The sequence below is a fragment of the Thamnophis sirtalis genome, unplaced genomic scaffold, assembly GCF_051295495.1.
Source record: "Thamnophis sirtalis isolate CommonGarterSnake01/CBP01778 unplaced genomic scaffold, rThaSir2_p1.2 scaffold_15, whole genome shotgun sequence".
In the NCBI taxonomy this organism is placed as follows: domain Eukaryota; kingdom Metazoa; phylum Chordata; class Lepidosauria; order Squamata; family Natricidae; genus Thamnophis; species Thamnophis sirtalis.
The window spans coordinates 38,846,743-38,858,990 of record NW_028261395.1 but is presented as its reverse complement, the minus strand read 5'-3'; the positions used below and the strand labels follow the sequence as shown (position 1 = coordinate 38,858,990).

General features: G+C 51.3%; 1 protein-coding gene and 1 long non-coding RNA gene across 2 annotated transcripts in view; both read right to left on the bottom strand.

Annotated features, from left to right (window-relative positions):
- Positions 1 to 158, bottom strand: part of RAP1GAP (RAP1 GTPase activating protein) — a 41,674-nt gene extending 41,516 nt beyond the window's left edge. The window contains exon 1 of the mRNA XM_087702091.1: positions 55 to 158. Coding sequence (XP_087558217.1) covers positions 55 to 120 — 66 coding nt within the window. The 5' untranslated portion in view covers positions 121 to 158. The remainder of the gene's footprint in view (positions 1 to 54) is intronic.
- Positions 159 to 2,443: 2,285 nt separating this feature from the next.
- LOC148042568 (uncharacterized) lies at positions 2,444 to 10,713 on the bottom strand. Its single transcript, XR_015695128.1, has 3 exons — positions 10,653 to 10,713; positions 8,067 to 8,102; positions 2,444 to 2,896 (listed from the first exon to the last, which is right to left on the bottom strand). It is a non-coding gene; the product is annotated as an uncharacterized LOC148042568 (long non-coding RNA).
- Between the last annotated feature and the right edge of the window lie 1,535 nt (positions 10,714 to 12,248).

The following is a 12,248-nucleotide window of genomic DNA, read 5'->3' as shown; positions in this document are numbered from 1 at the left end:
CTTGGTGGGAGAGCCAAAGGGGTTGAGGAGCCCCCTGGAGCAGTGGCTACTCACACTCCAGCCCCCTGGGTCCTCGTCAGCCCCCCTCCACTGGGGGGGCTTTGGGAGGGGATCCGCCATTGGCTCTCTCTCTCCTCTCCTCTCCTCTCCCTACACACAAGGTGGGTCAGATCACATCCTTCTCCCCATGCGCTGCAGGGGAGGAGGGGATGGAGGGAGGGAGGAGGGAGCTGCACAGCACCTCCCGCCAGGTTGATCTGGCTCCTTCCTCCGAGGGGAGGGGAGGGGAGGGGAGGGAGGGGCAAGCCGCACACGCCTGGCCTCTGGCCGTGCAGCCATTGGGCCGCCAACCAGGTGGCTGGGCCGGGAGGAGGCAGGTCTTTCTAGAGGGAGGGGGGGCAGGAGGGAAGAGGGAGGGCAAAGGGTCACCATGGCAACTGAAGGGGATGAATGGCAGGGGGGGCTGCCATTGGGGAGGGGGCTCGGCCAGGATCATCGAATCCATCCAGGGAGCCTCGGATGAGGATGATGGTTTTCCTCACGGATGGAAGGGGGTTGCAGCTACACCACCCCCCCAAAAGCACAAACCAGCAAAGGCAGATATGTTGGTAAAACAACACTGGGGGGGGGGGAACTGAGGACCCAGAGGGGCTACAGGAGAGCAGCCCCCCCCCCAAATCCCACCTGTAATGCTGGCATTTGGCTGCCGAATTAAAAGAGAAATAAAAGCTGAATGGGTCTTTCATGGCTTCCCTTGGGGCATGCGGAGAATACAGAATAACAAGAGTTAGAAGGGACCTTGTAGGTCATCTAGTCCAACCCTCTGCTCAGGTGGGAGACCCTATACAAATTATACCATACACAGACAGACAGACAGACAGACAACAGACAGACACACACAAATACATTCCTCTGGACTAAATTGCCAATGGACGACTAGGGAAAATCTGTGCCCCCTCCCCACATTCTCCTTCCCTATGGCTGACCCCCTTCTGGAGATACTGGTCTGTCTCCCGTGCTCAACCCCAAACTGCCCACCTTTACCGAGGAGAGGGTGGGGAGCAAGGCTACAGAGAAAATTATTTTTTAAAGTAAATATAAAGTTGGGATCGCTGAAATGCCACCCCAAGAACCCATCAGAGAAGGCAATAATCAAGGGCAACAACCGAAAGAAGGGAGGATGAAAGAAGGAAAGGAAGAAAGGGCAAAGCAGAGGCAGGCAGGCAGGCAGGCAGGCAGCAGGCAGGCAGGCAGGCAGGAAGGAAGGAAGGAAGGAAGGAAGGAAGGAAGGAAGGAAGGAGAAGTTAGGAGAGAGGGGAAGAAGGAGGAGAAGAGAGGAGGAGTGGGAGAAAGAGAGGGGAAGAAGAAATGAGGAGGGAAAGGAAGAAAGGGCAAAGCAGTGGAAGGAAGGAAGGAGAAGTAAGAGTAAGAGAGGGGAAGTAGGAAGAGACAGGAGGAGTGGGAGAAAGAGAGGGGAAAAAGAAATGAGGAGGGAAAGGAAGAGAGAGTAAAGCATAGGAAGGAAGGAAGGAAGGAAGGAAGGAAGGAAGGAAGGAGGAAGGAAGGAAGGAAGGAAGGAAGGAGAAGTAAGAGTAAGAGAGAAGGGAAGAAGGAGGTGAAGAGAGGAGGAGTGGGGGAAAGAGAGGGGAAGGAGAAAAGAGGAGGGAAAGGAAGAAAGTAAAGCAGAGGAAGGAAGGAAGGAAGGAAGGAAGGAAGGAAGGAAGGAAGGAAGGAAGGAAGGAAGGAAGGAAGGAAGGGAAGTAAGAGTAGGAGAGAGGGTAAGAAGGAGAAGAGAGGAGGAGTGGGGGAAAGAGAGGGGAAGAAGAAGAGGAGGGAAAGGAAGAAAGGGCAAAGCAGAGGAAGGAAGAGAAGTAAGAGTAGGAGAGAGGGGAAGAAGGAGAAGAGAGGAGGTTGGGGGGAAAGAGAGGGGAAGAAGAAATGAGGAGGGAAAGGAAGAAAGGGCAAAGCAGAGGAAGAAAGGAAGGAGAAGTAAGAGTAGGAGAGAGGGGAAGGAGGAGGAGGAAAAAGGAGGAGTGGGGGAAAGAGGGGGGAAGGAGAAAAGTGGGAAAGGAAGCTTTTGGGGAAGCACCCGATAGGGAGCCATTTGCAGAGGGGGGGGGGCAGGCGAACAAGAGGGGATAGCGTCCATGGGGGAAAAAAATCAGAGGAGGGGGCTGCCCTGTGGATCCTGCAGCCGCCTTTGCTAGGTTCCCATTGGCAGGTGGGCACATTGCCTTGGCAACTGGCTCCCCCTCCCTCCCTCCCTTGCTCCAGAAAGGCCTCCCCCTACCCTAAAACCTTCCCCATTTGTGAGCACAGTGGCTTCCTACCTGCCCCGTGGATTTCCCCAGCCTTCCCCAGCCGGGCACTGGGAGGCCAGTCCCAGATCCTGCAGGAGGAAGCAAGGAAGGCACTCCCACCCAAGCCTTTTATTCTGGCCACCTTCATGAGGCAGGCGGTTCCACCGGCTCATGCTATCCGAAAAGGCCTCCACTCCAGGCACCCTTCCCTAGTTCTGGTCCTCCTGAGCTCTGGGCCAAACTGAGGACCCTCCTCCCAACCTGAGAGATACCAGAAGGCCTACCCTGCAGGGCTGGTAGAAAGCCGTCAGCCAGGCTGCAGGAGGCCTGTCTGGTGAACAGCTCCCCCTCCCTTCCCCCTGGGAGGGGGATCGTGGAGGTGACTTCCCACAGGCCCCCTCCTCATTTCAGCTCTGAGGACAACTTAGGACACAGAGTACCAGAAATGTGGACGTGCCCCCCTCCTCAAAAAAAAAACCCCAGCTACGAAAACTCTTACCTTGGGATGGAGAAATGTGGGGTGCGAAGGGGGGGAGATCCTTCTGGGCAGCTCTAGGGGTCCGCTGGAGGAGGAGTGGGGCAGCCCATCATTTTTCCTGCGGTGGGGAGGAGATAAAAGTTTGTAGGGGGGAAAAAATCCACACAGGAAAAGCTCTCTAAACCAGACCCTTTATTGGGGGGCTGGGGAGGGGGTAATCCAGGCCTGTTGATGTCACAAGAGCTTTGGGCACTGGCCCATCCCTTGGTCAGCAGGGGACATTCCATGCAGGGAAAGTGGTTGGGGAGGGGGCTTGAAAGCATCATCCCCCCCCCAACTGAGCCAGGACGCACCAGAGGTCCATGCGCCGTTAGCTGCGTGGGGAGGGTCTCTTTTTAGGCAGTCACCCTGTGAAACTGCCTCCCCTCCTGTCTCTGCCAGCCACGCCTTCAAGGGGAGGGCTTCCCAAAAGCATGAGACCCCTTCCCCAGCTAGGCTCTCCTCCCCATCCATCCTCGGTAACCCTGGCAACGGGATGTCGATGCTATCCATCGGCAACCGGTCCTCTCCTTCCCCTACACGCAAAGGTGGCCCAGCTGGGGGGCCAGGCTGAAAGACACTCGGTGTATGCTCAGAGGCTCCACGCTCAGGTGAGATGGGGGCCCGTGGCGGCCAGAGGAAACCCCCCCCAATCGCACGCACCCCAGAGTTTCCGTAGCAACGCGATACCGTTAAATTGATGGGCAATTACTATCACATCATGCGGGTGGCAAATTGGATGTCGAACTCAAGACGCCTGCGCAGAGAGGAAGGGGGGGGGATGTCAGTGGGCATATGGTTGTCAAGGCAGTAGATGCCTCCCGCCCCGGAGCCACCTGGCGCTTCTAATGCCAAGTCTAAGCACCAGAGAGGGATGCCCGCTGGACTTCTGTGGCCATCCCTGCTGGGCCCCCAGAAAGCCCTGAAGAGGGGTTCCCTGGAAGGATGAGCACCCATCCCCACACAAAGATGGGGAACCTGAGTGCTGCAGCCTTGTCTTCCCCCCCTCCCCAACTCACCCTCGGCGCCCCCTGCCAAAACGGGGCAACGTTTCGCAAAAACTCTGCCAGCCCAGTTCTCTGCCTCGCTAAAGGAGTCAGGCATTCCCACAGGAGGCCACCAGGGGGCGATCCCTCTTCCCAAAAGGAAGTGGGCGGAGTCTGACCATCACAGCTGGGATGCAGCTTGGATTGGGACCCTCCCCCTTTTAAAGGGGGCTTCCAAAACCCTCAAACCTACCCACCTCCAATCCAAGGGGGGGGGGGAGCTGAGAGAATGAAGAGGTGCAATACCACCTCAGCACCAACGGGGAGCGCTGTGTCCCCTATGAACCTAGAACTAGTGGTCCGCAGAGAAATGATTTGCATTTTTTTTTAATATTCCACTAAATACTATTTATCTTTTTAAAAAAATAATAATCATATTATGGTCCGCGGGATTTAAAATTAGGAATTTAGTGGTCCCTGAGGTCCGAAATGTTGTTCTAAACCAGCATTTCCCCCCCCCAACCTTGGCTACTTTTTAAAAAAAGTTTTTATTTTTATACATTTTTATACATCTCATTGCGTGAATGGTTTGATTCCCGAGTGTCTTATTCAATACCAATAAACATCACAGTAGTATTCCTAGTAATTACATTTCATTGTCATTTTTAGTTTTGCTAACACGTAATTTCTACTCTCGTCCTTCAATTCTAAACCTTCTCATAGTTATACTCTACATTGTGTCATCTTAACATCTGTTTCTGCTATTTTCCCTCTCTTATTTCTACTGCTATTTTAGCCCCCGCTTCTCCCTATCATTCTAATATTCTGAGATCTGATCCTTCCTTTTTTCATTATTCAATATTTCCTTTTTTTAAGCAGATTTTTAAATTGCCTTTTTTACTCTATAACATCTTACAATCATCACATTAACATTGTTATGTTGTCATACCTGTATACATCAATCTTATATCACTTCTATATTCCTATGCATTCATCTACAGTTCTATACATTTCTTTATTGTTTCTTAGCTGAATTAACTTTAGTCCTGTTATGCAACCATTTAGACAATTATCCCAAATTTCATAGTATTCAAACTCTTCTTTGTCTTTTAATCTTAATGTTAACTTGTCCATTTCTGCACAATCTAAAATTTTCTGAATCACTAATTCATCTGGGGGGATATTACTTTGTTTCCAGCATTGGGCAAATGTTATTCTAGCTGTAATCAACAGGTGTATAGTAGGCATTTAATTTTCTTTCTATATTTCCCCTTGGTTATTCCCAGCAGAAAGAGTTCCAGTTTATATTCTATATGTTCCTCCGTAATTTATTGTATCCATTATTCAATATTTCAATATGCACTTCTAGCATCAATCATGATCTTTCAAAGCATCGATCAGATTACTTATTCCTAGCTTTTCGCTGTTAATCATTTTTTTATACCTATATAATAATACTCTTCTACAAATTCTGTTTCATTTACAAACTATTTTTAGCCTCTCTAATTCTAATAATAATATATATTACATTACTGCCTTACTATGTTGAAAAATGATTTTTGTCTCACACCACATGCAGAACAGTGATTTGCATTTTTATATCCCACTAAATACTATTTATCTTTTTTTTAAAAATCATATTAGTGGTCCGCGGGATTTAAAATTAGGAATTTAATGGTCCCTGAGGTCCGAAAGGTTGATGACCCGTGACTAGATGCTGTTCGCTTGGCTGGTGTTTGGCTACTTCCTTTTTTAAAATATATTTTTATTTTCAAAACAAACATAGAAATCCTCCTTCTTTACATACTGTAGAAAGTGTATCAGTTGGTTACAAAAGGCTTTCGTGCATCTCTTCCACCATCATCAAATATAATTCATATTAATTCTAATATCTTAACTCGGATATTTATTATATTACCATCATCATACCTCCACTTTTATTTGACTATGATTAATTAAACATCCTTCGTCATAAAATATACCAAGGTTTAATACATAACCACATACTGGCATTTCATTTACTTGTTTATAAAATCCTCCATTAACATTAAATCCTCATATCCTATACTAGCTAAACATCCATAATATTTAATACCAAAATATTCTAATCCTCCTTTCCAAATCCCTGTTTACCATTTACATCCAATTCCCTCATATTGTCCTCATAGCATGTATATAATGTATTATCGTTATGCTTTCTTTATTTGACTATATCCTATATCATAACATTTTCCCCTCTAATAATTAGCTGTGTCTAATTTTGTTTTTTTTTATTGTGATTGTTATTGTCAACCTTGGCTACTTTTGAGGGGAGTGGGCTTCGACTCTCAGAATTACCAGGCCGAGGGCCTGACAAGCATTGCTGGTTATGGGGGCAGCCTCCCCTCTCAAAGCCAAACAACAGCTTCTTTCTTCATGCGAGGCTGGCAAGGGCATCCTAGCAACACTTCAGGCGGGCACTGTGCCAATGAGGGCCGTGAGTGGCTTGGATTGAGCCCTCAGGACTCAGGTGAGGGTGGAGGCAGGGGGTCCCCAGGTAGCTCCAGGGCCAACAGTGGTAGGAGGAACTCTGGAAAGCAGCCCTCCCCCCCCCAATGTCTTGGGAACACAGAGACAAAGTGGGCACTCTCCTTTCAATATTCAGAGACATATGAATATTCATATGTCTCTGAATTCAATTCAAAAGAGGGAAAGGAGAGTTCTTTAAAATGGCTTTGGAGCCCTGACTAGGCCAGGAGATACCTGGGTGGGCAGGAAGAGAGAGGGAGAGGGAGAGGAGAGAGGGAGAGAGAGGGGGACAGAGAGGGACAGAGGGAGAGACAGGGAGGGGGTAGGGAGGGAGGGAAAGGGAGAGGGAAAGAGAAGAGGGGGAGAGGGGGACAGAGGGAGGGATAGAAAGAGAGGGAGGGGGAGAGAGAGGGAGAGAGGGAAAGAGAGGGAGGGAGGGGAGGAAGGGAGGGAAAGGGAGCGAGAGGAGAGAGAGGGGGAGAGGGGGGCAGAGGGAGGGAGAGAAAGGGAGAGGGAGGAAGGGAGAGGAGAGAGGGAGGGGGAGGGAGGGGGAGGGAGGGAGAGGGAGCGAGAGGAGAGAGAGGGAAAGAGAGGGGGAGAGGGGGGCAGAGGGAGGGAGAGAAAGGGAGAGGGAGGGAGGGAGAGGAGAGAGGGGGAGAGAGAGGGAGAGAGGGAAAGAGAGGGAGGGAGGAGGAGGGAGGGAGGAGGAGGGAGGGAGGGAAAGGGAGCGAGAGGAGAGAGAGGGAAAGAGAAGAGGGGGGGGGACCGAGGGAGGGAGAGAAAGGGAGAGGGAGGGAGAGAGGAGAGAGAGGGAGGGGACAGAGGGAGGGAGAGAAAGGGAGAGAGAGTAGAGAGGGAGGAAGGGAGAGAGTGGAATCAATAAGACCAATAAGATCACACAGGATGGGCCTTCTCCGGGTGCCTTCAGCAGGACAATGCCGGCTGGCGGCGTCTAGGAGTAGGGCCTTCTCTGTTGCCGCTCCGGCCATATGGAATGAGCTGCCCCCAGAGATCCGGGCCCTGCCCACTCTCATGGCCTTTCGCAAAGCCATTAAAACCTGGCTTTTCCGGCAGGCCTTCTGATTGGTGTTTGTTGCGTTCTTTTTTTAACTTTGTGTTCCTATTGTTTTTAAGTTCTTTTAATTTCTTTTTTATTCTGTAAGCCGCCCGGAGTCCTTCGGGATTGGGCGGCATAGAAACCTAATAAATTCAATTCAATTCAATTCAAAGAGAGTGGGAGAGAGGGGGGAGAGAGAGAAAGGGAGAGAGAGTAGAGAGGGAGGGAGAAAGAGGAGAGAGGGGGGAGAGGGGGGAGAGAGAGAGGGAGAAAGTAGAGAGGGAGGGAGAAAGAGGAGAGAGGGGAGAGAGAGGGGGGAGGGAGAGTAGAGAGGGAGGGAGGGAGAGGGAGGGAGAGAGGAGAGGAAGGGAGGATTGGAGGGAGAGAGAGAGATGCATCTCCAACAGAAGAGAACAAAAGCATTTTATGATTTGGAAAAGATGCCTCCACAGAGGGAAGGAACATTTTTTTGGCTGGGGGGCAGCTTGGGAGGGGTCTTTCCTCCACGGTGCATGTACCAACCCAGGCCAGGAACCCTGGCACTGCCCTCCTCAGCTTGGCCAAGGGCGAAAATCCCGATGCCATCTTGTGCCAGCTTTCTGACTGAAAAGCTCTGAGCGATGCTGCCCACTGCCCACCCCCCACCCCCTAGAGCCAAGCTGGGCTCCTCTTGTGCCCCGTGCCGGGGTGGTACTCACCGCAGGCTCCAGGGGTAGATGGTCGTCTTGTCCACCCTGAGGGGGAGAGAGAGAGAAAAGAGGCAACGGCTTCAGCATCCGGAGCCAAGCAACGCCAGCGATCTTGCGGTTGCCTCTACAGTGGTGCCCACCGTCCCTCTTCACCAAACGAGCCCCCCCCCTCACCCTCTTGGCACCAATGCGCCCCCCCTCTCTCCAAGCCAAGTGTAGACCGAAGGCCGGGAAACAAACAAGGCCTGTTTAGGGTTTCTTTAGCCGAGTTTGCAAACCAGTTTAGCCGGCCCGAGAACCGGTCGTCTTGTTTGGAGTTGAACTAGGGAAGCGGGCAGGATTGAGCGATTAAGCCTGCACCACCCGCAGCTCTGGCAGGAAGCCCCCCTCTCCCTCCCCCTCTCCCTCCCTTCCTGGGATGCAGCAATCCCAGGTGTGATGGTGGTGGAGCCTCCACCTTCAAGGGCAGCCTACCCTCGCCGTCCTGGCGCAGACACGAAGGGATGAGCTGTGTTAACGGGGATTTCGCAGGAAGGGAAGGGGTGAGCTGGGATAGCAATAGACTTATATACCGCTTCATAGGGCTTTCAGCCCTCTCTAAGCGGTTTACAGAGTCAGCATATCGCCCCCACAGTTTGGGTCCTCATTTCACCCACCTCGGAAGGATGGAAGGCTGAGTCAACCTTGAGCCGGTGAGATTTGAACCGCCGAACTGCAAATAGCAGTCAGCTGAAATGGCCTGCAATACTGCACTCTAACCACTGCGCCACCTCGGCTCTTGGGACCCCCCCCCTCCCCAGCAGGTGGGACTCCTGTGAAGCATGGCAGAGCCTGGGTAGCGAATAAAGGGGCCCTGTTTTTTTGGAGGGGCACCAAGCCTCTTCCCCTGAAAATATAACAACAACAACAACAACAACAACAATAATAATGCTGGCAGCAAACCTTATCAACCATTAGCACCAGTTACTGGTATTTGTAATGCATTTTTGAATGTTCAGTTGGCTGAGTTGCATGTTTAATGAATAAAGTATGTAATAATAATAATAACAACAACAACAATAATAATAATAATAATAATCAGTGCACAGCGTTATGTACAATGAGATTTGAAATATCTCCCTTCCCATCTGGAAGCAAAAGTATTGTTGAATTGGGGAGAGGGGGCATGAGATGAACCAGGCCACATCACTTGGGGGGGGTGGACAATGAATCAAACCCCCCCCATTACCAGCTTTCCCCCCCCCCACATTCCCATAGCTGGTTCGGGGGTGGTGGTTTCACAGCAGCCCCCTACCCATTTTGTACCAAGAGGGTCATCGAATCAGAAGTCAACGGACTGCCTCCCCCCCCCAAAAAAACTGGGCATCTCTGCCCCTCCCACGGGGGAAATTCCCCAGCTGGGAGAACAGGAGCTGCCTTGTCCCAAGAGAAGAGGCGGCTTGGCGGTGGGGGGAGTTAGGGGGGGGGCACGGAACGAGCTCAAACTCAAGCAGGACAACCCCCCCCCCAATTTGGATGTTGAGAGAGACAAAAGGTTTTTCTAGCAGCTGGTTGAGAGGGTGGGAGGAACAGAAGAGCTACAGAGCCCCCTCCCCTCTTTCTGAAACAAAGTTTTTTTTCAATGTTTTGTTATATATTTCACTTCTTTTATAAACACAGTGCTTCCCCCCCCCCCCTTAACATGTGCATAGTTCATTTGACATCAGGTTCCCATTTCCAATTATGATTATTTTCTTTCCCTATTTTTCCTCTTGGGTTTAATTTCTTCTTATGAAACAATGTCGTTATTTGCCCCTCCTAATTGATCGAGTTTAACATTTTCATTTCCCTCTATAATTCTTTTTTTTTTTTACTATAGATCGCACCTATCCTCAGATTTTAATAAACAGTTCGCTTAGTTAATTATCCACACATTATCCTCGCATCCTATTAACTAAATGCCATTAACAATTTCATTTTATTCCACTGGTAAATCCTTTCCCTTCTTTCCACCTTTCCTAACCCTTTTCTCTTGGTCTCCCCGAATCTTCACTTCTTTTATATTCTCCTCCTTTCTCCTCTTTTCCTAACCATTTTCTCTCTTGGTTTCTCTGAATCTCCACTTCTTTTATATTCTCTTCTTTCCATCCATTTGTCTAGCTTTTCTTTTCTTTTCTCTCTTTCATGGGGTGGGGGGGGGGCGACAGTGGGGTATAGTGGTGGTGGGGAGTTTCCTTCCAGTCCTTAAAAAAGCCAGTTTGGGGCAACGGCTTCTATTCACGCAGGACCCGAGATCAGGATGCTCCAGGGAGGCTGCTGGGTGTCTCGTTTCGTGCCAGGGGGTGCCAGCAAATAGGGAAAAGGGGGGGGGTGCCCTCTTTTTAAAAGGCTTATTAACTGCCTTAATTGCAAGTTTGTTGGCACAGCACCAGGCGGGACAAAGCGAGGGGCTAACTGAGGCAGGGCAAGCAGCCTGCCTGCCCTGGGGTAGTGGGGGTGGGAAACACGCAGGATCGGAATGCCGGTCTGGGAATGGCAGGAGGGAGAGAGGCTTGGTTTGCCCCCACCCCACCCCAGGGATGCAACCCCCCGCTCACCAACCCCTCACCCACTCACCCGCCGTAGGCTCCGAAGGTGAAGCTTCGCTTGCGGGAGCCCATCCTGTCTCCCGGAGTGCGGCTGGCCGCGCTGGGAGCCCGGCTGAGAAAGGGGGAGGGCCTGGCTGGCCCCTCCCGCCAGTCCAAACTGGTTGGGTGGCTGCAGACGGCCTCAGGGCACTTGGTTTGCCAGCCAGCCAGCATCCCCGGAGGGCAGAGGAGCCGCTCAGCTTCCCTGCCTGTCAGGCCTTCGGCTGGTGCCAGTCTCTGCCAGTGCCCTCCCATCAAGCGTCTCTCTCGCTCTCGGCCCTGGGCAGCTGGGGGAGGGCCCGGAGCGTCTCCTGCAGTGCACCCTTTGCTGCCCTGCAGCCCCAGACACAGCATGGCCCTCCCCCCCTCTCTGTGTGTATGAGAGAGAGAGAGGGAGGGAGGGGGAAAGGGAGAGAGAAACACACACACACACACACACACACACACACACACACACACACACACACGGAGAGACAGAGACAGACAGACAGAGAGACAGAGGAGAGGGAGGGAGAGAAAGAGAGAGACAGACAGACAGAGACAGAAGAGAGACAGAGAGAGAGACAGAGAGACAGAGGAGAGGAAGAGAAAGAGAGACAGACAGAGCAGAGAAAGATAGAGACAGACAGACAGATAGACAGAGACGGAGGAGAAAAAGAGAGACAGAGGAGAGGAAGAGAGACAGATAGGCAGGCAGAGAATAGAGAGAGAGAGAGACAAAGAGTCAGAGGAGAGGAAGAGAGAGAGATAGAGGAGAGAGAGAGACGGAAGAGAGGAAGAGAGTCAGAGAGAGATGAGAAAGAGAGAGAGAGAGACAGAGAGTAGAAAGAGAGACAGACAAAGAGTCAGAGGAGAGAAAGAGAGACAGAAAGACAGAGGAGGGAAAGAGAGAGAGAAAGAGAGAGACAGACACAGACAGACAGACAGACACTGAAAGACATAATTCTCCTCTTTCTGTGCAAGGGATTCTACCCCCCCCATGGCCTCCCAAGGTGGGAGGACACAAAGAGGGGGCTGGGAAGGGCAATGGGCAGACCCCAAACTCAAGCAGGGAGACTGGCCCAGGAACAGGGCAAGCGGAACCCACCCTACCCTTACAGGTGGAAAGAAAAAAAGAGAGGCTCTTATACATGTGCAGAGTGCCTTTCTTTTGCTCTTGAAACACATCTGTTCCCTTCACAGCTGGATTCTAACCCAAGCACCCTTCCTAACAGCCCTTGGGGTCGAAAGCGAGGGAAGAGTCCCATGGACAAAGGGAGACCCAGATGCCCCAATGCAGGGAACTTCGTAGCCCAAACACTCCCAAGTCACGGAAACCTCCACCCCCACCCCAACACACACAAAGGGTCCAGCCGAATCCCTCTGTAATGGGGAGGGAGGGGGACCACCTCCTCTCCCTCTCCATCAAAACACCACTAAACAAGGAGAATGTCCCGCCTCTTTAAGGATAAAGGTTCCCCTCGCACATATGTGCTACTCATTCTCGACTCTAGGGGGCGATGCTCATCTCCGTTTCAAAGCCGAAGACGTCTCCGTGGTCATGTGGCCGGCATGACTCAAGGCCGAAGGTGCATGGAGCACTGTG